Below are 24,280 nucleotides of genomic sequence, written 5' to 3'. Positions count from 1 at the left end.
AATTGATTGAATGGATCACAAAGAAACACATGGACATCTTTGGGCCCCGAATTCACCATATGCGCTCTCACATGAACTACCTAAATACATGACAGGTGACATCTTTCAGCAAAATACTTCGGCTGCAAACATTCTTTGGCGGAATATACACGCCGACCAAAAAATCTTAATAAAAAATATATATAATTTACGAAAGGTGTGATACGCCGGCAATTTTTTAATACATGCCGACATGGTCAGTGTATGGCAAACTTGATGCACAAAAATGTCTACGTTTCATTATCTAAATGATACATTCAATCAATGTTTATCGGTAAAAACTAGAAAGCCAATGCTTATTTTAATAAGTTTAAACAACTAAATGTTCATTCTGTGTTCTATATATAAAAACCTTGATATCAATTGAGATTTTTGGAAAGGTTTAACTCCAGAAATGAGAAAGGAGTAATGGAGTCAAGGAAAGACAAAAGAAATGATCAAAAGAACATAGCGAGTGAGGAATCTGTGGCCGCCACCTCCACCACCACTAAGGAGGTGGAAATTAAGACCAAGACTACCACCACCAACAAGAAACAAGAACCACAACCAAAATCAGTGCTCATGGTTCCAAATCAATCAACACACGTTTCATCGGCTTCTTCTAAAGTTGCGACGCACCAAGTCAAATTCGTAGATAGTTATTCCAGCCCCACTAAGATTAAGGAAGATGATCATTATAAGGTTAATAACGATGATGATGATGACTTCTATGAAGATGAAGGTCAATTCATGTCAGCTAAAACCTCTTATGATAAAATGGAAAATAGAAATAGGAGGATGCAAGCATTAGAAAGCTTTAATGATTGGATGACAAGCGAGTACTCTCAAACGCATAGCGAGTTGGATGAAGAAGAGTCTGATGATATACAGCTTTTTGATACAAACTATGATTGGATCAGCCACATTTCCCGTCCGAAAAGTGACTGGGAAGACATGAGACAAACAAGGTACGAAGAGATGCTTGAAGATCAATCATTAGCCAATGGGGACATACAACGACTTCTTGAAAGGCAAGTTATCCATTCTACATTTCTTGTTGATTACAAGTTAAGAGAAGGGAAAATCACCAAAACGAATATTTGAGTGTCAACTTTCCCAAAACAAATATTGCCATTTTTATATTCAAAGATAAATATTGTTGAACAAACCGCATAGAATGCGACAAGAATCTATTTTTGGCACGGGGTTCACCAAAGGCCGATCACATGGACATGCTAAGATCTTGTCATGTGGCGATCTAAATATCCACACGGTGCATTCGGTGCCCAAAGATCCTAGCATATCCACATTTCATGATCTTAGTATGTCCACGCGACCAGCGTGATATGTACTCTTTGTCCAAAGATGGGCACGTGTCACCTTCTATGCGGTTTAGTCAACAATCTTAAATTCTGTGAATTAAAAAGTCAATGTTTGTTTTGCGAAGATTGACCAGTCAAATGCTCATTTGGATGATTTTCCAACAATTAAGATCATGCAAGTTAATTATTTGGAATATTGCAATGAACCTTACATGTGGAGAAATTTGCTTTTTACTGATGTAATTAAGTTGAGGATGGCTAGATAAAAGTTGTGAAATTTTATGAATAACAAAGTACGGTGACTTGTAACATGATCATATTCAGTTAAAGATGAAAACACGAGCAACAATATATATTGATGATATATATATCTAACAAAAACTGCTTTCTTGTTTATATAGAAAAAATGTCTCGAGTTTTCTTGGGAGTGGTTTGCGTGACCTTATTGACCAACTAATGACGAGTCGGATCCAGCAATCGCAAACCCAAACAGAAAAACAAGATTTAGTAGTGAGAAAGAAAGCAGAGTCTAGGAAAGAACATGAACTACAAGATGGTTTAGTTGTAGCTGAAGATCGTAGGAGCATAACCGAGACAAAATGTAGTGAATATAATGAATATGTAGATCAAGCAGCATATTTAGAACGATCATGGAAACCTAATGATGTTGTTAGCAACTCTGAGACAACCACAACAACATCTCCATCTGAGACAACTATTACAACATCTCCCTCTGAGACAGCCACTACAACATCTCCATTTATAGAACCATCCTTTTCATTTAAACAGTCACATAACAATAGCATCCCTCAATCGTCTCCCGCCATCACTCATCAAACCATTGTGAGTTAATTATTGTTCCCACCCACATGTTTTTTGATTTTCTAAAGTTGTGCTTTAATGCAACATAAAGATGGAACAAAGTTAAGTTTATGGTTGTCTTATGATAGGAGATGGAACTCATATATGAAATGAGAGGACACATGGAGCAACTCCATCATGAGATTATGGATCTACGGAAGTCGATAAAAAGTTGTGTTAACATGCAAGTCAAACTGCAACATTCTTTTAAGCAAAATGTTGGTGCAGCTGCAACTCATTCAGGTTAGAGGTCATCAACTTGTTATACAATTCAACTGATGTTTGATTTTTGGATTATATGCCTACGTACATGTGTGACTTTGAGCTGACCCTATGAAGTGCTTGAGAGCTAGCATGACTTAAAGTAGTTGTTTATTAGAAAAGTGTTTGGAGTTAGCTAAGGTTTACAAACATTTGGCCTGATGCCGTTCACGACAAAACATATTCGAGAGGTGTGAGGTACCCAATATTTGGATTATTTTCTTATGCAGGCTAACAATATTAGAAAGTTAAGCGATCTCAAAAGTTAGGGTAGTGAAATCTTTCATATACTCTGGTTCAAGTTTGCACAGTCTGATTTTTTGTTCATATTTACCGTTCACTAGGTACAAATTATTCTTAAGTTCACGAACAATTGTGAGCATATAAGTCTTATATGCTAGGAACATATACGCCGTATATGTTATACGGCGTGTAACTTACACGTACGCCGTATATACATATACGCCGGATATGTATTGTGTGTATATATATAGGTTTCTTGTTTTGTAATTTTTTATTCTGAGGTAATAAAATTTTCTTCCCTGCTTCATTTCTTCTCTGGTTCCTGTGTTATCGTTTTCAACGATTACAACAATCTCGATTCAAGGTTTTGATGGTGCACATATCTCTTTCAACACCATATATTTATGTAGACACCACAACGTTATGGCGTTTACATCATATAATGGTGTCCCTTAAATACTGATCAGTATTGATTTTCGTTAAGTCGTCTAGGATATGTACTCCCTGTAAGCATTTCTCCATTTCACTTAGGAAATTATAAACAACCGTCACATCACGTTTGACTACAAACATAGTTGGAATTAGGTGTGTCCCTTGTTTAGAGCAAAATGGTTAGTGTTGCTATCTACGTTAAACATGGTTTTGTTCACCGATTTAAGTTTGATTCTAATTCAGTTTAGCTTCTACGACATTCATGGGACACATCACTGGGTAACTTGATGATATCTGCTCCGATCATCACTTAAAGTTGTTTCTTAGATCCACGAATGCAGTTCCCAACTATTTATAGGAATAATCTTTGGCTTGTGACCCCAATTCAGACAAACTTGTTTCCACATCCCTAGCATGCTTCCCCAAAGACCTATCCTTTGATGCAACTTGACCTTACTTAGCTCTTCCCCGTGTGTGGTGCATTCAATATTTGAGGCTACAATCTTGCCTTATTTGTTCGTCATCCCAGTGATTCGAAGAACTTATGGAGGAATGCAATATTTGCAATTTGCAAACCAAAGAAAGCTTTATTCCATACTAATTACAACGTAAGCTATACAAGGTACACTTAGAATATATGAAGGTGGTTTGATCAAATGACCAACCACCTATTTCTAATTGTTAGCCTAACATGCTAGCCTGTCCTAGCTAGAATATTCCTATCTAGACAATTATACAATGGTTTTAGCATGGGTTTTGTAGATTAATCCATGGAAGCTTGTCTAATCCAAGGAAAGATTAGGCAGAAATATCCAAGGCAATTAATAGTTTTCACATGATCATGAAGCCTCGCAAATGCCCCTGTTAATTCTGAAACCCCAACTTTGGAACTTTGGATTAAACAAGTCGTGACATCATGATATTCGTGAGCAAACTTTGGACATACATCAATACATCAATCACCTCGTTCAATAATTGTGTTCTTGTTGTTCTATTAACTTATAAAATCATTGTGTTTTTGTAGTTTGTTTCTTTTAAATGTATATCATGTTTCGTCATATGATTATTGTAGCTGCAGATCAAAGGATTGATAGGAAGCCATCAGGGATTGTCCAACATAATTGCTCTATTTGCTATGATGCGCAAGTCGATTCACTTCTATACAGGTATTTTGTTGTATAAATTTCTATTAAGTTCTTTACTCTATATATAAGTGGTCACAATACCGTCAAATTTTAGATGCGGCCATATGTGCACTTGCTTTGATTGTGCGATGGAGTTGAAACGCACTGGCGAGGAATGCCCGGTTTGTGAATCTCCAATTTTGGATGTTGTGAAGGCAATGCGCTCATGAGAGTTAGTTTGTATTATGTGATACATCTTATCTCATTGTAATGGTGCACATAAAAAACAAGCTCAAAAGGGTTGCATCCCTTCGAAGGGTCAATAATCAACATACAATGTGTGCCTAAACGTTTACAAGCACATCAAATATGTAAAGTTGTACGTCCAACTTCGCTGGTTGATTCATTAATGTTACAATATATGTTTTGAAATTTATTATATTAGCTTATTTTCATATTAGAAATAAGAAAACCGCCATTTATCATGTTCACATGGTTTCAAAAAATTAACAATCCAATACTCCAAAATGATTACAGTTATCCACTACCAAATCTTGAATGGGTCTTCGGCATAATGATATAAAGGTTTGATATAATTTTATGTTTTCAATTTATCCACTACCAAATCTTGAAATGGTCTTTGGTGCCCGTAGCAGTGCACGAGTTTGGTAGCATGAGTTCAGATGTTGCATGATAAAAATTTTACAAAGTGAACACATTTGATACCCTTTTGGTTATACTACGACTATATTTTTGGGTTTTCTAATAAAAAAATTTATGCACGCCGTAACGCGTGATTTTAATTTCACAAGCTTGTATAATTTATATAGGATCTATTTGATAGGTATTCTAAAAACTTCGTGCTTTACAAAAAAAATAAAAATAATAAGTAAATAAATAATCTTGCGGTTGATTGATATTCCGAGAATCATATTTTGTTATTAACTACATGATTGTATTAATATTGATTATAACAATAAACAACTCTACATTACCATTGTCACGCACCAAGTTATTCGACAATTTTGCACACACAAAATCTTGGAAATTAAAACAATATTATGAATTTCATTTCAAACACTTTGAGCTTCTAAAAACGCCCTAAAATCGTCTCGAGCCTTGCATAAGCGAGGCGTGATGGGCGGTGACGGTTGTGTGGTCGTAGACGAAGTTGAAAACCGAACATGGCGACCCTCTTGCGATTTTCGTTCCACCGGCCCCCCTTTCGTCTTAAGCACTCCTTTCACACCACCTTTGTTGAACACGAAAGCAGAATTCATTGGCAAAGCATTGTCACTTACACTTGTTCGTATAAGCTCTAATGGAAGATCAAAGTAGAGAGTAGACGTATGGTCATCATCACTATGAATCGCGGACGACCTCCATGATCCACACTCGAATTTCTCAAGTGAAATTCTGTTTGAAACTACTTGTGATGGTCTTGATGCTTGTGGTTCCATTCTTCTTGCTCTCACCGGTTTACCCTTACCAAAACCGGGCAAGAATAAGCAAAGAGCTCCACATTTGAAATCCATTTCCTTGTTGCTTTTAACTTCGTTCACCATGTTTGTATTATCTGTCGGTGATACTCCTTTGTTTAATAGTGCTTTGTTACTATGCTTTTTGGAAGATTTATTTTCCGCGGTGTTATTAAGATTTGCCCAAAGATCAAAACCGCCATAGGGTACGGAAGACCGTTGTTCACCTCCTGACTTGCTTCGTTGAAGATGACTATCGGAAGAACACGTGAGAGGAGAGTGAGACCGAGATAGGGACCGTGAGGCACCGATGCGAGGTGAGTTGGGTAGTGAGTTGGTAAGGAACTTGTAGTTGGTGGGTAACAAAGGCAATGGTTTCATGGATGCTGGATCTATAGAAACATTTTTCTCTGTGTGTGAGCTCTCATTGATCAACATCTTGATGAACCCAAAGTGTTTGATATTTTCAACCAATGATGAGTTACAAGTGATGAATGGATGTATGTATGTATATATAGACATACATGTACGTGTGTATATCTATATTTGGCCTGTGTATTTTATGATGGCTTTAGATGAGCTCAATGGTCAATAGTGATGCCCATGTTTTCACTTGTCGACAACATTAATAATAAAAATGAAGTCAAAGAGATTACTTGTTTGCACGTACAAACTACAACGTGGTAAGCTTCTATATTCCTACCTAATATGTTTTTTATAATCCAAATAGATATTTTAAGTAAATAATTAGCCATTGTTTATAAACTTCTGTTTGGTACCAAGTTGATATAACAAGCTCCTTCACGACGTATTTTGAAGTTGCACGTACAAGTCACTAGAATGTTTACATGGTGATCGGCTTTTATATTTCCGATGAACAGTCCGACGCATCAATTCACCAAATCGACAAAACCTTATTTTTAGAACGTTTTGCTAAATTACAAATGTTACGCTAGGACCATTCTACTAAATACAAATATATAATAGACACTGAGACATACTTTACACAAATAACATACTTGGCTCTAAACATTAAATAAAACTTGTATCAAACAATTAAGACTAACAAATAAATGTGAAAGAGCATTAGATATGATAGAATATATTACATGGGTCTGATAGATTTAAATCAGATTTCCTACAATTATTTTAATTTTAATTAGAAGTTATGATTGGATTATAACATCGTTAGTAGTTGAAAGGTATGAATCTATGATGGTGTTATGGTGATCTTTTATATCATTTCCTATGTGTTGAAATATATGGATGTTTCAATTCTATAGCAAATAATACTGAAAATATTAAAGAGGGTATTGTTCTAATATAATTTTGTTTGTTTTGTATGTTGGGTTGGACCGAGAAACAATCTGGGCTGAACTTAAAACTTACGCTGGGCTGACACATGCTCGTGGGCCAGAAGCTAGTTGGGCTGAAATTGGCTTTGAGGATTTGGATGAAGCCCGTTTGTGTTGGAAGGATATAAAAACATACGCTTGCACCGGATATTGGTAGAGATGTGTTATTCATCGAAATCATTGGGTCTTCTCTGCGAGTTATCTCATTTTGGATTAGGGTTTCATTCGGTTAGTCTTGTGTTATTATTATTGTTTGCCTTTCTTTCATCATCAACTGAATTGTATCAGTAGATGATTGTAATGTTGATTAAGAACTCAATCTGAGAGTTCTGAAGGTTTGGGAGGTGCTTTTCGGTTTGGGTTAATACCTAATAAAGTTTTGTCGCATCACATCTTTCTTATTTGTAAGATAATCTGTAATTCTGACACTATGTATCTCTCAATTTCCTTACCCGCATCCACATCAGAAGCGCCAGCCTTCTTACCTTCCTACGAACGACTTCTCTCTCTTCGATCCATCTCACAATCCACATCAGAATCACCAGCCTTCTTACCTTCTTACGGACGACTTCTCTCTCTTCAATCCATCTCACAATCCTCCTAGACGTCGAAAGTCATTCACCCTCCCACATGCCACTTAGGACTGCTCATCTCCCCTGTAGCTTTCATGTTCTCAAATTATTTTCTTATATTTCTGAATTGTATAGAATTTATATTAAGATTAAAGTAACGCGTGCATAACATAAATCAATAATCAGATAAGATAGAAAGTGTTATTCAAAGAATGATAAGGTCTGTTCCATGAAAGTTAGAAGTATTAATTCAATATTGAAATCCGATAAGATAACCCCTTTATATATGTATCGAATCATTGGAATGTCCAGAATGAAATGTCGCAACTAATTTAACAGTTTTGGTAGTTAATGTGTAATCGCTACAATTACATCACTAGGAAAGCATCACACGAAGTTCATTTAGTAGTAATTATCTATTGCTACCTGAGTTCTAAGATCCTACCAATGTAAATGATGCTACTGGATCTCATTAATTTTCTACCGAGTAACAAAGCTGTTAACGCTTGAACAAAATTGCTACCGTAAAACAAAATTGGCAATGAGTTTAGCAACTTTCTACTTAAGTCTAGCAACTTTTGAAGAGCATTTTTTATGCATCTTTGTGCGATCCCAATCATCAATGTTTTTGCTCCTCAAGTTGTTAAGAATAAAAACCCAAACATGCATGTAGACATGGAATGGGCCAATACAATCGCTAGTTAAGGTATAAAAGTCCTAATTCACATTGGCCAATACATTCGCAAGTTCTAGGTTCATTAATGATTAACGCGTGGAATGGCCGTTAAAATAATGATAAACATATGGGCCTGTGTTTAAGAATATCGATTCAGATAGCCCACACAAAAGGCCTAAAGTTTAGTTTTAAATGTGTTTAAATTCTGAGGAGTTGGTAGTAATGTCCAAGAAATGAAACTAAGTTGTGCCAAATAGGTGCCAATCAATTTTTCTCTTTTTCGGTTCTTTGAACATTCCAGTGGGAAAAAGAAAAAAATTTAACCAACGCTCCTAATCCTAGCTATAAGAGGTATTGATAAAATTCCTTCTTTCAGGATTCAAACCGTTGACCTTTTCATGGAGAGAAACCCTGAGGGAAAATGTCCCGTGTGAAGCAATTAATCAAGTAAACGTTTAAAAAGAATGAATAAATAAGGATTAAAATTTAAAATTATCGAATACCATCATTGTAGAATCCAAAAGCGCGAGGGAGGTCTCGTATATCATTGATCACATGTGATACACAATAAGATATATACATGTGTAAGACAAATAGATAAAATCCAATATGTGACTAATAATCATTTGAATATTGGCTGCTCCATGTCTTGAACTCATGGGATTCGGCTTAGGTTCTTCGTCTCGTGTAATGGTGATACACATCTTCATCTTCTTTGGTTTGATTTGCCCTCTTTTGTATTGTGGAATTGAAGTTATGTTCCGGTTTAAGATGTAAGGAACATGGTGTGGTGGTATAGAGGAGAGTTAGCCTGCCTCTTGTGGAAGGAAAAGTTTCTACTTCCTATTTGTATGTAGGAAGTGACTTGGGCTTAAACCTTAATAGGCCAGCCTCTTCATAGACTTACTCTTATTAGGCCCACTTTAGATGGGTTTATATGTTGGCCCTAGGAATGGCAATGAAACCCGAATTCGATAGAAATACCTGAAACCCGATATATTTGGGACGGGTAATACCCATCCCATTAGGGTATGGGTCGGGTTTCGGATTCCTTTTGAAATTTTTAGCGGGCTTGGGACGGATAGGGATTTGTAGTATGCCCGTTTAACCGACCCGGTTACCCGAATGTGGCCCATGTTTACCTGATTATATACCCGAATAGCCCATCACAATTTTCTTTTTAATTTATTTGTTTATATATTGTAAATATACACACACACTACACATACTAGCATACAGTATATATTAGAAGGGAATTGTAATTGTATTTTGATCATTTAAGAAAATAATTTGCAGATTAAATGTTGACATTCTAAACTGTTAAAAGTTTTTTTTTTAATTTAAAACACTATGTACATTGATTTCTAAACCAATGCTGTGAACAATTAAAAGCTAAAAAAATTAATTAATCTTGATGATCTTATAATTATACATTTATTAATTGTTTAATTATAGTTTTTAAAAAGCTGATGAATACCCAGCGGATATTGGGTCAAGTATACCCGACGTTTTTCCAATAAACTAACATGTATACCCAAAGCTTGCTGGTATACCCAATACCCGATAATTACCTGACAAACACCCGACAGGTTTTGAACCGGGTTGGGACAGGATTTTATAATCTGGTATGTGTTTGGGAATACCTAAACCCGTCCCAAACCCGATCCATTGTCATTCTAAGAGCCCTTATCCCGTTCATAAGGATTCTTTTCTTTTTTTTTTAATGAAAATGGCATAAAAGGCGAAAACATAATTAGTGGCTCTACGCCTCTACCTATAGAATCATTTGATCATTGCCATTAGTCCTGAAAAAAATATGGCTTTCGATTTAGTCCACCCCTTTTCAAAATTCAAACCTTGTGATTAGATCGTAATAAATTTAACATGATTATTAAAGAGGGATTGAGAAAGGTGAATATTGATACTAGCCGTATGACTAAACCATATACGTGCTATATCTCATTCTCCATCGTTCGTCACCTCAGCACCACATCTTTTTTTCCTGCTTCATTCAATCCAACTACTATCTCGGCACCACATCATTTTTTCATGCTTCATTCAATCCAACTACTCAACACACTTATACCTCATTCTCCATCATTCTTTTTATTTATATTTTTAATAACATAAAGAAATGAAAAGGCAAAAACTAAAATTCTGATGGGGGCAATGACCAACATGACCATGGTTATTTGAACACCATCATGCGTGAAGTGAGGGATAGGAGCGCCGTGTTCGCGTAAGGCCAGGCGAGCCATGTTAACATCGTCTGTGATGCTCCCTACTCTATACCTCATAGGCTTAGATTCAATAAAATTAGGTTAAAAGGCTTGAAGGGGGGGACATCAAATTCAAAAAAGGTGGATGCTTGAAAAACATAAATGAGACCAAGTGTGGTATGGTAGGGGTGTTCTAAGGTGATGTATAGTTGGTTTTGTGCGGAACTACTAAATGCGGTATCGTAAAAAACCATATGAGTTAGGTTAGTTGAGTCAGTCAAACCGGCCATTTTAAATAGTTTGGTGGTTAGAATTATTACTTTTTAAGTCTTACTTTATATTAACGTTTTTGAAATAATTAAGTTGGTTCATGAATATTTAGGTTAAATATTAACAAAGCAATTTTATGATTAAATACAAAAGTGAGGTAGTATGCTTTTCAATAATTTGCAAGAAATGTGTATATTGAAGTTGTAAAACGACACAAAATGTTACGAGGAAAACTCTTAATCTATGGGGATCTCCGGCATAAAACCTTGAAGAGTGATAAATATCACCTGCCTCAAAAGTATATGTTAGGTCACGATTTTTATACTGAGGATCTTTTATCCTTGACTGTCTTATGGATAGTTTATCCTTGAAATATACATCAGGATATAAAGGATCGACGATCCTCGGTATTGTTTGTTTACTAATGATTGCGTTTAGTATGGTGATGTGTTAGACATGCATATCAAATGTAAGACGAAGTTGCATCAATTATCCTCGCAAGACAACCTTTAGCTGGAGCATGGATCCAGGATCCTACTTCAATGTAGCTGATTATAGATGAACTAATGTGAAGATGAACGCGTTAATATCAATAACGGCTATAAGACTCGTTCTCCCGCTTATATCGCTACTGGGTGGCTATTGGCACGTGGTCAAAGGTCGTGGAGCGCTAAGTGGAAGACTTCCGAATAGATAGGGAATATTGTTGTTGTTATTATCTTATTTATATGAGATATGATCGAGCTAGAAACACACATGTATCTACACACACACTAGAGCATAACTGAACACTCTCTATATTCACTAGCTTTCATTGTAATCTCGATCATAATCTCCTCAAACACTGGTAATACCTTTTTTGTTAATCAATAAACGCGACGGTGATAGTTTTCACCGTCCGGGGGTTTTTTTGTGCCGGAGACCACGGTAATCATATACTCACCGACCAAAGGTTACCTTGTTGATCATTGACTAAAGTAATCCGACCAAAGATTATCTTGTTAATCCTTGACCGAAATTATTTTACCAACGATTTCCTCGATAAGTTTTGACCGAAGTAAGACTATCGTGATTAAGGGCTTTTTCCCTCGTGACCAAATCATTGTGTCCACCTATATTACAATCATACACTTGCTTTTACCGAGTTAGCACCTTACCTCACTTAACAGATTTGGATACGTGATCATTGACAGATTTTTGTCCAAAACAATTTGGCGCCCACCGTGGGGCAATTGGTGCTATAATCCATATTATTATTATTATCATTCTCAACTTTTTCATACCCATATCACCATCAATGGCCTCTCAATCATCCTCTGCTTCATCAACCATGCCGGCTACGGTCCCTCTCTCATCAAGGAATTTGCCACCGCTGCCTCCGCCAATCACGGGAGCACCAAGGGCTGCTGCTGCTGGAAGCAAGACGCAACTACCAGTCTTCCAGAGCTCAAAAACTGCCGCTGCTGCCCCGGTGGTTAGTACTAACAGTGATGTTTCATCTATGTTTTTGCAGGTCAAAGCATACATGGAGCAGCAGAACAAGACTAATCAGAAGATCCTACGTGAGATAGAGGATCTCAAGAAAAACAAGAGCCCGCAGAGGATCTCACCCCCTTGATGCCCAGGATGTTGGATTTCAGCAGTCCATAATCCATGGCACAGTTCTCGCAAGGATCATCCATCCTCCAACCAGGGTCCATGGGTCAACAGGCTCAGGGATCCTCAATGTTTCAGCTAGGATCCGCTATCCTTCAACAAGGGTTCATGGGTCGCCAGGCTCAAGGATCCTCACTCTTTCAGCCAGGATCCTCTACTCATCAACAGAGGCCCGCGAGTCAACAAGCTCAAGGGTTCTCGTTAGATCAGCCAATGTCATCTAACTTCCATCAAGGATCCATGGGTCAGCAAAGCCAAGGATCCTCATATTATCAACAAGAGTCAACCTTCTTTCCGCCGGGATCTAATGGAACGTATCCTCAGCAAGGATCCTTATTTCAGAATCAAGGATCCTCAGGCGTCCAACATCAACGATCCTCCGAAGTCCATGAAGGAGATATAATCCCCATGCAGACCATAGCTTCTGGAGGACCTACTCCGATTGCTGACTCCTCTTATCCCAGATACTCGTTTGGAATACCAAACTCCACCCAGCAGAGAGGTAACTGGTACGATCCTATATCTTTAGATACTAACCATGTTCCCATGCAGGATTCAGGTATCAACCAGGCCATGGCCAGAGAATTACAGAAGCTAAAGGATATGATATCCAGTGTCCCGGGAGTGATACGTCCAATCCCTGAAATACCGGAGGGAAGTCACAAATTATCCAGATTCGCTCCGCCCATATGTGATGCTGAAATCCCGAAGCGGTTTCAAACTCCCAACATGAAGACGTATGATGGGAGCACAGATCCTAAGGAACATGTTGCCCAATATCGGGAGAGAATGGAAATTAATCCTGTACCTGAGAAACTCAAAGAGGCTTGCCTTTGTAAAGGATTTGGAGCCACATTAACGGGAGCTGCACTAAAATGGTTGCTAAGTCTTCCCCCTTTCTCGGTTACATCTTTCTTTCATTTAGTTAATTTGTTTAACACTCAATATTCCTGTAGTCGGAAATTTGAGAGGTTGACCAGTGATTTGTATCGTGTTATCCAAACCAGTGATGAATCCCTTGGGGATTTCGTTACGAGGTTCGGAAAGGAAGCTCTAGAAATCCCAAACCTTGATATGACTACTGCTGTTGAAGCATTCAAGATGGGAATTCAAAAGAGCTCCCCTTTTTATGATGATTTAATGATGACTCCATGCAGGACATTAGATGAAGTCAGAAGCAGAGCATTGAGATACATCCGCTTAGAAAAAGATCCAGGATCGTCTTGGTGGACAGATGAAACAAGAAACTCCTGAGAAGAAAAAAGGATCCTGGAATAGGAACAACAATGCGAAGCCGTATGCCAAGTTCAACAATCAGAAAGTACGGGCAGTTGAAGAAGGAGAAGACAGCGAAGACTATCCTTGCATCTCCGACTATTGTTTCTCTGTAGACACTCATGGCTTGATTTGTGCCATGAAGGATTTGGGAGAAAAAGTAAGGTGGCCCAGAAAAAATGAAAAGGTTGTCGGCTTCAAGGACAAGTCAAAGTGGTGCGCTTTTCACGAAGATTTTGGCCACGCAACAGACGAGTGCATCGCCTTAAGGAAAGAAATTGGGTACCTTCTGAGCAAAGGTCACTTTAAAGAACTCTTGGGAAGAAAGAAATCAAAGATCCAGGATCCTAAAGATCTTTCACAGAAAGCGACACCACCGCCACCAGATGCTCATGTGATCAACTTCGTCTCCAGAGATTATGATCTATTTAAAGATTCGTGTACCATCAACGAGAATTCCGTAGAGAAGCTCGAGTTGGATGATGAAAGAAGACCGCTCATCCCCACTACTCGAATGACTGATCAGAGAATCTTTTTCAAATCAAAGATCCAGGATCTTCAGCAGGACAAGCTGGATATACAAGCAGTCAGTTTCATCTCTGGGGGATCAGACATATGTGGAACTTCTTTCTCCGCAGCAAAAAGACTTGCCAATGAGATCAAGATGGATAACAGGGATCATCCGATAGTGTTAACAACATTAACAACAGAAAAAAGAATCTTCTTCGACGAAGAAGACAAGCTGAACATCCAGGATCCTTATCACGACGGTTTGATTATTACTTTATTTATCTCTAACCATTATGTGCGCAGGATCCTAGTGGACGGTGGCAGCTCGGTCAACATTATCCAACATGATGTCCTGAAGAAGATGAACATCCCAGATTCCGAAATCGTTCCTAGAACGTCGGTGCTGGTCGGCTTCAGTGGCGAAATAAAAAAAGACATTGGAGGATATCAACTTGCCAATCTATATCGAAGGGTTAAATTCATATCAAAAATTTTGTGTTATAGATAACCTCTCCTGTTGCAATTTTATTTTAGGTAGGCCCAGGCTCCATGGAATGAAAGCAGTAGCCTCAACATATCACCAATGTATCAAGCTACCAACCCCTTGGGGAGTCGTGAAGATAGTAGGTGATCAAGCGGAGGCCAAAAACTACTATTCATAGTCAATGAAGCCAACAGGCAAGCCAACCATAGCATAGAAATTACAGCAACATCCTAGGAACGTGCTGGAGGCTCGGGAGAAAGACCTTAAAGAAGTATCATTGGACCCCGAAGATTCAGAAATAAAGGTGTTCCTAGGATCCAATATCCCCAGCAAGATCGAGGAGGATATAGTATCCTTCTTATCGCGAAGAAGATCCACTTTTGCTTTCAAGCACTCGGATATGACAGGTATTTCAAAAGAGGTAATCACTCAAAAACTCGGCCTTGATTTATCTGTAAAACCCGTCCATCAGAAGCGAAGGAAGTTCGCTCCTGAGAGGAACAAGATCATACAAGAAGAAGTTGAAAAACTTCTTAAGGCCGGTATGATCAGAGAGGTTCAATATCCTCGATGGCTAGCTAATGTGGTCGTTGTTTCAAAAAAGAATGGAAAGTGGAGGGTGTGTGTCGATTTTACTGATTTAAACAAGGCATGCCCCAAAGATCCTATCCCATTACCACATATAGATGCCATGGTGGATGCAACGGCTGGACATGAAATGCTTACCTTTATGGATGCTTCCTCTGGATTCCAACAAATTCAGATGGAACCATCTGATCAGGAAGATACAGCATTCATGACTTCAACCGGCATATATTGTTATACTGCTATGCCATTTGGACTAAGAAATGCAGGGGCAACATACCAAAGATTAGTCAACATGATGTTTAAGGATCAGTTGGGTAAGACTATGGAAGTTGTGACACTCGTCAATTTCAGGTTAACTCCGTTAACTCAAACTCCGTCAATTCAAACTTAAGATCACTTGATCTATAACGCACATCTCATTACATTTAAACTAGGGTTTAAATGACGCTTGACAATTACTACATGTGTAGTCTTTCGGAATTGCACCGAAACGCAAACGAGTTGACGCAAACCATTGGTGAATAAACGAAAAACATCCAAACAATAATTATTTGATAATTATGTGTTAGGCATATGTGCTATTTGATAATATTATATAAAACGTTAACTCAAGATGCAAACAAGTTACTTTAGGCTAGAAAAGTAATAATTAGAAGTTGAGGGGCCTTGATGTAACATATTATTATTTAATAATAACAAAACCCTAACTCCCTCCCTCCCTCTCTCAAACCGATCGCCCCCCCCCCCCTCCCCTCTCTCTTGCGACGAAAGCCACACCCACACCCATATCACCTTCGTTTTGGCTTGGTTCTTCATAATCGGAGTATCCCGCACTCGTTTCTAAGCATCTCTCACCTTTCTCTTGGTTGTTTCTGCGTTTTTAAGGTATAAACATGAAACCCTAATTATTGAATATCATGTATTAAGTGTTCTTATGCTTGATTTATGCTAGATGATGATTGTTTATGTGTTGGTTATTGATTTAGATGATCATATGTGATTTTGAACGGTGAAAGATTGTTAAAATCATTGATTGTTTGTAAACCCTAGTGGGTTACTACTGATTTTTGTGATTAATTATGTTTATTGCATGTTGGAGTTATGTCGTACGCTTAGGATGCATGTTAGACGATTGTTTGTGCTTGCTGAGTTTTGACAGCAGAGATTGTTAAACTTGAACGACATGTAACTTGTTAAATATAACAGCAAACTGAGCTAATTATGAGTCTAAAAGGTAGTACTCTGAGTCTAGTTTCCAGAAAACCCAACCACGCCTAATTTGGAGGTGTTTTGGTTGCTCAAACGATTTAAATGTGATTAAAGGTCGAAACTGGTACTGGACAGATTGTAAGTTATGTTTAGACAACTGTAACTAAATGTTAATTTGGTAATTGGTTGAGGTTGTTAACACTACAGGTTACTATGTTGAGTCTAGTTTCTATAAAGTCCAAGTTTGTAATTTTTGGACGAGTAAAAGTTAACTTTTATTATTTTACAAAACTGAAGTGCAAATCTGAATTGTGAGACCTGCTGTTAGGTTGTTTTGTAATTATCATATCTCATGAACTACAAGACCAAATGGGTTGGTTCCACTTCTGGAAGCTAACTTGTTGAGTTAAGAACCTAACCCAATTGGTCTTGCATTAATTGGATTTTTCATTTAACGGGAATAACAAGTAACATTCTGTTGCGCATGATTTTGACTGCTGTGAGTTTACTGTAATGTTTTTATCATTGTGAGAAATCTATGTGGAATAAAAATACAATAAAGATAGTTCTGGAAACCTAACTCATGTGTGCTTTTGTGACAATTTTTGGTGAATTAATTGATATGTTATGATCTGTTGAATAGAGTAATCTTTCAAGTAGAATTCTGTCTTGATGAAACTAGCTGCTGAATTATATGAAAATACGTGAAACGTGCTTGTTGCTAGATAATTGTTATGTTTTGACTAAATTGCCCTTCTGAGGAATAATTGCTAGTAATGAACACTATTAATACTTGACACGTAAGTAGTTGTTCACACATGTAACGTATCACCAATGTGTTTGTTGAGACACACACAATTCACAAACGAAACACGAAACGTATCTTATGCATAGGTGTTATGTGCCGAGTCTAGAGACTCGATAATAGTTCCAACACATAGAAAATCCCATTTGTTGTTTTAGAATGCTAGTGAGGATTTTCTGTGACGCGCATCACTTGGGTGACTTGTTTTATTGAATTTTTCGCAAACAGTGAGTTTCACGTTCCCCTTTTAACTCTTTTAAACGCTTTTTCACTTGAGGGAGAATACATACTCCGAAACGCTTTTAGATTTTGTTATTTAGTTATATATCACTTGTAAAGGCTAAGTGGCAAACGAAACAACAAAAGTCCTTCATACACATCGAACCGTTTAGTATTAGATAATAGAGAGTCACTGTTGAGTAGTACTACTGGGTTTGACAAACCCTACCCAACGCTAAACTCGACTGGAGGTCGAGTGGGTGTAATCTTGGCTAACACATTACCATGGTCGGGATAGACCTGGTGGCAAGGCAAATGATAAACAGTCAGCTTCGGTGTCGAACACTTAGTAATACTTGCTTTATAGGCTAGCTACCTATAGATATATAATTGATTTAACACTATCTGGTAACGCAAACGCAAAACGCAAAACGCAAACGCTTTATTTTATATAAACTTGTGAACTCACCAACCCCGTGTTGACACTTTTAGTATGTTACTCTCAGGTAGCCGAGGCGGGCGCGCGGTATAGGGTCATGCATTAATTTGAACACTATTGTTTATGCAAACTCGTTTTAAATTGTTATTATTAGTTGGGTTTTAAGTCGTCCTGCGTGACGCAACTCTCGGTTTATGGTTTTTACGCTTCCGCACTTATTTACACTTAAATGTTTTCGTGGTTTGAAAACTTTACTTATGGTTTGATTATAACTAATGATTCTGATCCTGTTAGTTCACACCCTCTGACGGTAAAACTCCGTTAGTGGATTTTGAGGGTGTGACAGAAGTCTACATAGATGACATGGTAGTGAAATCAAAGAAAGCTGAGGATCACCTTGGAGACCTCGAGGAAGCATTCAGCCAAAGACGTCCAGAGACTCACCGGTAGAATAGCTGCCTTGAATAGATTCATTTCAAGATCCTCCGAGAAGTGCAAAGACTTCTATGATATTCTTAGAAAGAACAAGAAATTCGAATGGACTGCAAAGCATGAAGCTGCACTTACAGCACTGAAGGATTACTTATCCTTTGCTCCAGCCCTAATGAAGCCTGTGGATGGAGAATCCTTGTATTTGTATCTTGCAGTCTCAGGAAATGCAGTGAGTCCAGTCTTGAAAAAGGTTCATGAAGGTGAACAACATCCTGTATACTATGTAAGTAAAAGTCTTCTAGATGCGGAGTCCAGGTATTCTCATTTAGAAAAACTAATTCTTGCACTTATTATGGCTTCCACTAAATTAAGACATTATTTTGAAACTCATCCTATTATTTTGAGAACTAACTATCCTGTAAAGAATGTTCTTAGAAAACCAGAGTTGTCAGGTAGAATGGCTAAGTGGGCTGTAAAATTGAGTGCATATGATATCCAATATGAGCCGAGAACAGCAATCAAGTCTCAAGCGCTAGCGGACTTTGTGGCTGATTTCACTAGTGATCTACAAAAAGAGGCTGACTTGGAAGTCCAACAACTAGAAAAGACCAAGGATCCTTGGATACTCTTTACAGATGGAGCATCTAACGTAAGGGGAACAGGATTAGGGATCCTACTGAAATCGCCACAGGGGGGCATATTACCCCAATCCATAGCTTGTGAGTTTTAGACAACAAACAATGAAGCAGAATACGAGGCTTTAATCGCAGGTTTGCAATTAGCCAAAAGCATGAGGATCAGATATCTTCAAGTTTATGTAGATTCTTTATTAATAATTAACCACTTTAACGGCTCGTATGCTGTTAAAGGTGAAAAACTAATGAAATATTTAGATATTGTGAAGGAATTGTCAAAATCCTTCGAAATATTTAGTATAACATAGGTACCGAGGGAAGAAAACGCTGGGCAGATGCCTTAGCAAACTTAGTCTCATCTCTGAAGATTCCTGAGGATTTGAAAATCCCAATAATCCACATTCTCTCGCCAGCAATAGAAGAACAGGAAGTGGGAGAGATAACAAATGATAAAGAAGTCGTACTCTGGGATCCTTTATCCTCAAACAATAAAGGATCATGGATCCATCCAATCAAGAACTACATTTAGACTGGAGAAATTCCAGCCACAGAGAATCCCAAGTCCTTCAAACTCAAGGTATCCCAATATATTTTGTTAAATGATATGGTATATAGAAAATCTCTTGCATGTCCATATTTAAAATGCATCGAGGATCCTGAAATCCAAGAAGTGCTCAAGGATTTCCATGAAGGAGATTGCGGCAATCACACAGGTGGGAGAGTACTATTTTCCAGAATACTTAGAACTGGATACTTCTGGCCAACAATGAAAAAGGATGCGGTGGAATATTCAAAGAAATGTGATGCTTGTCAAAGACATGTGAATATCCTTCATCAACCAGCAGAACCTCTATATCCTATATCCTCCTCATGGCCTTTCATGAAATGGGGTATGGATATTGTAGGCAAACTGCCAAAAGCAACAGGTGGAAAGGTCTTTATGCTTGCTATGACTGACTACTTCTCAAAATGGATTGAGGCAGAAGCGTTTGTACAAGTTCGAGAAAAGGAAGTAATATCTTTTATTAAACGAAATATTATAACTAGATTTGGTATTCCCGCTGAAATTATTTGTGACAATGGTTCCCAGTTTATCGGGAAGAGAACCACTAACTTTTGTGACAGTTGGGGCATCAAAATGATTACTTCCACTCCGGTTCATCCTCAAGCCAATGGCCAAGCAGAGTCTAGCAACAAGATCATCATCAACAATATAAAGAAGAAACTAGGATCCAAAAAGGGAAAATGGGTTGAAGAACTTCCTTATGTTCTTTGGGCCGACAGAACTATGCCCAAAAATGCAACAAGCCAAACACCCTTCTCTTTGGTGTTTGGATCAGAAGCAATGATTCCCACAGAAATGGTGGTCCCTACTACAAGAACCAGCATCCGTGATCCTGAAGCCAACGAAGGAATCCTTCTTGAAGACTTGGATACTATAGAAGAACTCAGAGACCTAGCAAAGATTATGTAAGGCCCCGTCACCGGAAGCCCTACTTTCGCGTCGGATTTACTCATAAACACAGTTCTTCAAATCAGAGTTTATTAAAACTTTTCGCGGAATATAAAACATCAATCATTTGTTACAAATCATTCAATCTTTTCTTTGATACCATAACACAAAACTTTATATTTAAAACATCTTTACTTCTTTCTTCAGATGCCAGCCGTTCAAGCCATGCCGTGTGTCATCCTCATGCTAACTCTATAATCAGCTCACCTGCGTGCATACTAAAAGTCAGCTACGCTGAGTGAGTTCTAGTTAATTAAGCAACTTATCATACAACCACTTCATACAATATATATACGTATCCGAAGACACATAGTCCACTGTCTAACATGCCACTGTTAGACAAATTGGCACAAGTGGCATAAAGTGGCATAAGTGGCATCAATGGTTAAGCTATAGGGGTAATTAAGTGGTTAAACAGTGGCATGTTAGACAGTGGACTATGTGTCTTCGGATACGTATATATATTGTATGAAGTGGTTGTATGATAAGTTGCTTAATTAACTAGAACTCACTCAGCGTAGCTGACTTTTAGTATGCACGCAGGTGAGCTGATTATAGAGTTAGCATGAGGATGACACACGGCATGGCTTGAACGGCTGGCATCTGAAGAAAGAAGTAAAGATGTTTTAAATATAAAGTTTTGTGTTATGGTATCAAAGAAAAGATTGAATGATTTGTAACAAATGATTGATGTTTTATATTCCGCGAAAAGTTTTAATAAACTCTGATTTGAAGAACTGTGTTTATGAGTAAATCCGACGCGAAAGTAGGGCTTCCGGTGACGGGGCCTTACAAGTTAATTAACTAGAACTCACTCAGCGTAGCTGACTTTTAGTATGCACGCAGGTGAGCTGATTATAGAGTTAGCATGAGGATGACACACGGCATGGCTTGAACGGCTGGCATCTGAAGAAAGAAGTAAAGATGTTTTAAATATAAAGTTTTGTGTTATGGTATCAAAGAAAAGATTGAATGATTTGTAACAAATGATTGATGTTTTATATTCCGCGAAAACATCAATCATTTGTTACAAATCATTCAATCTTTTCGCGGAATATAAAACATCAATCATTTGTTACAAATCATTCAATCTTTTCTTTGATACCATAACACAAAACTTTATATTTAAAACATCTTTACTTCTTTCTTCAGATGCCAGCCGTTCAAGCCATGCCGTGTGTCATCCTCATGCTAACTCTATAATCAGCTCACCTGCGTGCATACTAAAAGTCAGCTACGCTGAGTGAGTTCTAGTTAATTAAGCAACTTATCATACAACCACTTCATACAATATATATACGTATCCGAAGACACATAGTCCACTGTCTAACATGCCACTGTTTAACCACTTAATTACCCCTATAGCTTAACCATTGATGCCACTTATGCCACTTTATGCCACTTGTGCCAATTTATGCCACTTATGCCACTTTATGCCACTTATGCCACTTATGCCACTTGTGCCACTTTATGCCACTTATGCCACTTATGCCACTTGTGCCACTTTATGCCACTTATGCCACTTATGCCACTTGTGCCACTTTAATAACGAAGACACGCATAGACTCACTCTACCACGTGCTCACGTTATGCCCCTAACTTTATATTTAACTCACTCTACCACTTGTGCCGTCGTTATTATGTGTGACTTGCTATTATGTAAATAATGTGCTGATAGGAAGTGGGTTATAGACAAGTAGAAGTATAGTGTGATAGAACTGGATAGGGGTCTAGTAATAGAGTTAGGGGCATAACGTGAGCACGTGGTAGAGTGAGTCTATGCGTGTCTTCGTTATTAAAGTGGCACAAGTGGCATAAGTGGCATAAGTGGCATAAAGTGGCACAAGTGGCATAAGTGGCATAAGTGGCATAAAGTGGCACAAGTGGCATAAGTGGCATAAGTGGCATAAAGTGGCATAAGTGGCATAAATTGGCACAAGTGGCATAAAGTGGCATAAGTGGCATCAATGGTTAAGCTATAGGGGTAATTAAGTGGTTAAACAGTGGCATGTTAGACAGTGGACTATGTGTCTTCGGATACGTATATATATTGTATGAAGTGGTTGTATGATAAGTTGCTTAATTAACTAGAACTCACTCAGCGTAGCTGACTTTTAGTATGCACGCAGGTGAGCTGATTATAGAGTTAGCATGAGGATGACACACGGCATGGCTTGAACGGCTGGCATCTGAAGAAAGAAGTAAAGATGTTTTAAATATAAAGTTTTGTGTTATGGTATCAAAGAAAAGATTGAATGATTTGTAACAAATGATTGATGTTTTATATTCCGCGAAAAGTTTTAATAAACTCTGATTTGAAGAACTGTGTTTATGAGTAAATCCGACGCGAAAGTAGGGCTTCCGGTGACGGGGCCTTACTGATTAGAATGGCAGCTTATCAACAAAGGGTAGCTGGGGCATACAACAAAAATATCAGAGTTAGAAGATTTCAAGAAGGAGATCTAGTATTGAGGAAAGCCTTCCAAAACACAACAAATCCGGCTGATGGAAAGCTAGCGCCCAAATGGGAAGGACCTTATCAGATTGAGTCGGAAGCAGGAAAGGGGGCATATCATTTGCTAACAATGGAAGGCAATAGACTACCAAGAGCATGGAATGCTATCCACCTAAAGAAGTACTTTTTCTAATCAGGATCCAATATCCTGAAAGGATATATTATCCTTAAAGGATCAAGGATCCTAAAATCGGTATTATCTATCTGATTACTTATCCATTTTATATTCTTGTTATTCCAAGGATAATATATTCTTAATATTTATCTTTTCCAAGTTTTTAAGTAACATGCAGATTTCAGTGAAAGATTCAATGTCTAAGAGGTTGGCTACATCTCTTTTACATATAAGGTACTTTACTATTTCCCTTGGCTTTGCCCACGATTGGGTATGACCCCCGATGGTCATATCCCCTAAGGTTTAAAGGTTTTCACCTTTCTTATAAATAGAGTTTCTACACTCTCGCCTGTAGCGCACGTTATCCAACGTATGGTCCGGGGCAGCGGGACCAGTACACACTTAGTGGCTGACAATTTCGTTGCTTTCGGCTATATGGAGGATCCTACGATATATGGTAGACGTACCATTTCCTAAGGTTTTAGGGGTTTTCACCTCTTCCCAATGGCCTTGTCGCCAGTATTAATTCTAAAGGTTTTAGGGGTTTTCACCTCTTCTCAAGGGCCATGTCGCCAGTTTAACACCAGATTATTTTTGGGCTTGTCCCCAAATTATTATTGGGCTTGTCCCCAGATTATTTTTGGGCTTGTCCCCAGATTATTTTTGGGCTTGTCCCCAGATTATTATTGGGCTTGTCCCCAGATTATTTTTGGGCTTGTCCCCATATTAGTATTTGGGCTTGTCCCCAGTTTATTATTTGGGCTTGTCCCCAGCTTAATGGGTTTGATCCCAGTTAACATTATGAAATATTTGCAACAGAATCACTAAGCTGTCTACGAAGATCAGACACATAAGGATCCTGGATCCTAAAACTATCCCTTCAAGGATCGTTGAGAATTCAACATTTCTGGTAACTTAGGTCTATCTAGACCTTCTGGTATAATTTCTATTAGTTAACCTTTGCGTTATATTTATTTCAATAATTTTAAACATATCAGTTTATGAGGCTATTCCTTTAAAATTGTTTTATAATTGGTTAACCTGTTTTAAGGAT

At 37.9% G+C, this 24,280-nt stretch overlaps 2 protein-coding genes across 2 annotated transcripts; one reads left to right on the top strand and one right to left on the bottom strand.

Moving 5' to 3' along the window:
- The first annotated feature begins 1,647 nt into the window (after window positions 1-1,647).
- LOC143571704 (uncharacterized) lies at window positions 1,648-4,806 on the top strand. The gene is made up of 4 exons (XM_077057062.1): window positions 1,648-2,183; window positions 2,291-2,444; window positions 4,210-4,303; window positions 4,377-4,806. The coding sequence occupies exons 1-4, from the start codon at window positions 1,797-1,799 to the stop codon at window positions 4,489-4,491; spliced, it is 750 nt and encodes a 249-aa protein (XP_076913177.1). The 5' UTR covers window positions 1,648-1,796; the 3' UTR covers window positions 4,492-4,806.
- A 445-nt stretch (window positions 4,807-5,251) lies between these two features.
- LOC143571703 (uncharacterized) lies at window positions 5,252-6,218 on the bottom strand. The gene has a single exon (XM_077057061.1). It carries the CDS (start codon window positions 6,175-6,177, stop codon window positions 5,335-5,337), a length of 843 nt encoding a protein of 280 aa, XP_076913176.1. The 5' UTR covers window positions 6,178-6,218; the 3' UTR covers window positions 5,252-5,334.
- Window positions 6,219-24,280: the final 18,062 nt, after the last annotated feature.

This window comes from Bidens hawaiensis, unplaced genomic scaffold (assembly GCF_021521415.1).
Source record: "Bidens hawaiensis isolate Kalapana, Puna unplaced genomic scaffold, B.hawaiensis_p1.1 tig00025547_1, whole genome shotgun sequence".
NCBI classification, from domain to species: Eukaryota; Viridiplantae; Streptophyta; class Magnoliopsida; order Asterales; family Asteraceae; genus Bidens; species Bidens hawaiensis.
Note: the sequence above shows the minus strand (reverse complement) of the source record. Positions and strands in the feature narration are given on the sequence as shown.

Excerpts from the sequence above, each read along its gene's own strand:
- LOC143571704 (XM_077057062.1), top strand. The coding sequence starts at position 1,797 with ATGACGAGTCGGATCCAGCAATCGCAAACCCAAACAGAAAAACAAGAT. Across the intron at positions 2,184-2,290 it reads CCATCACTCATCAAACCATT|GAGATGGAACTCATATATGA; the intron begins GTGAGTTAATTA and ends GTCTTATGATAG. Across the intron at positions 4,304-4,376 it reads GTCGATTCACTTCTATACAG|ATGCGGCCATATGTGCACTT; the intron begins GTATTTTGTTGT and ends GTCAAATTTTAG.
- LOC143571703 (XM_077057061.1), bottom strand. The coding sequence starts at position 6,177 with ATGTTGATCAATGAGAGCTCACACACAGAGAAAAATGTTTCTATAGAT.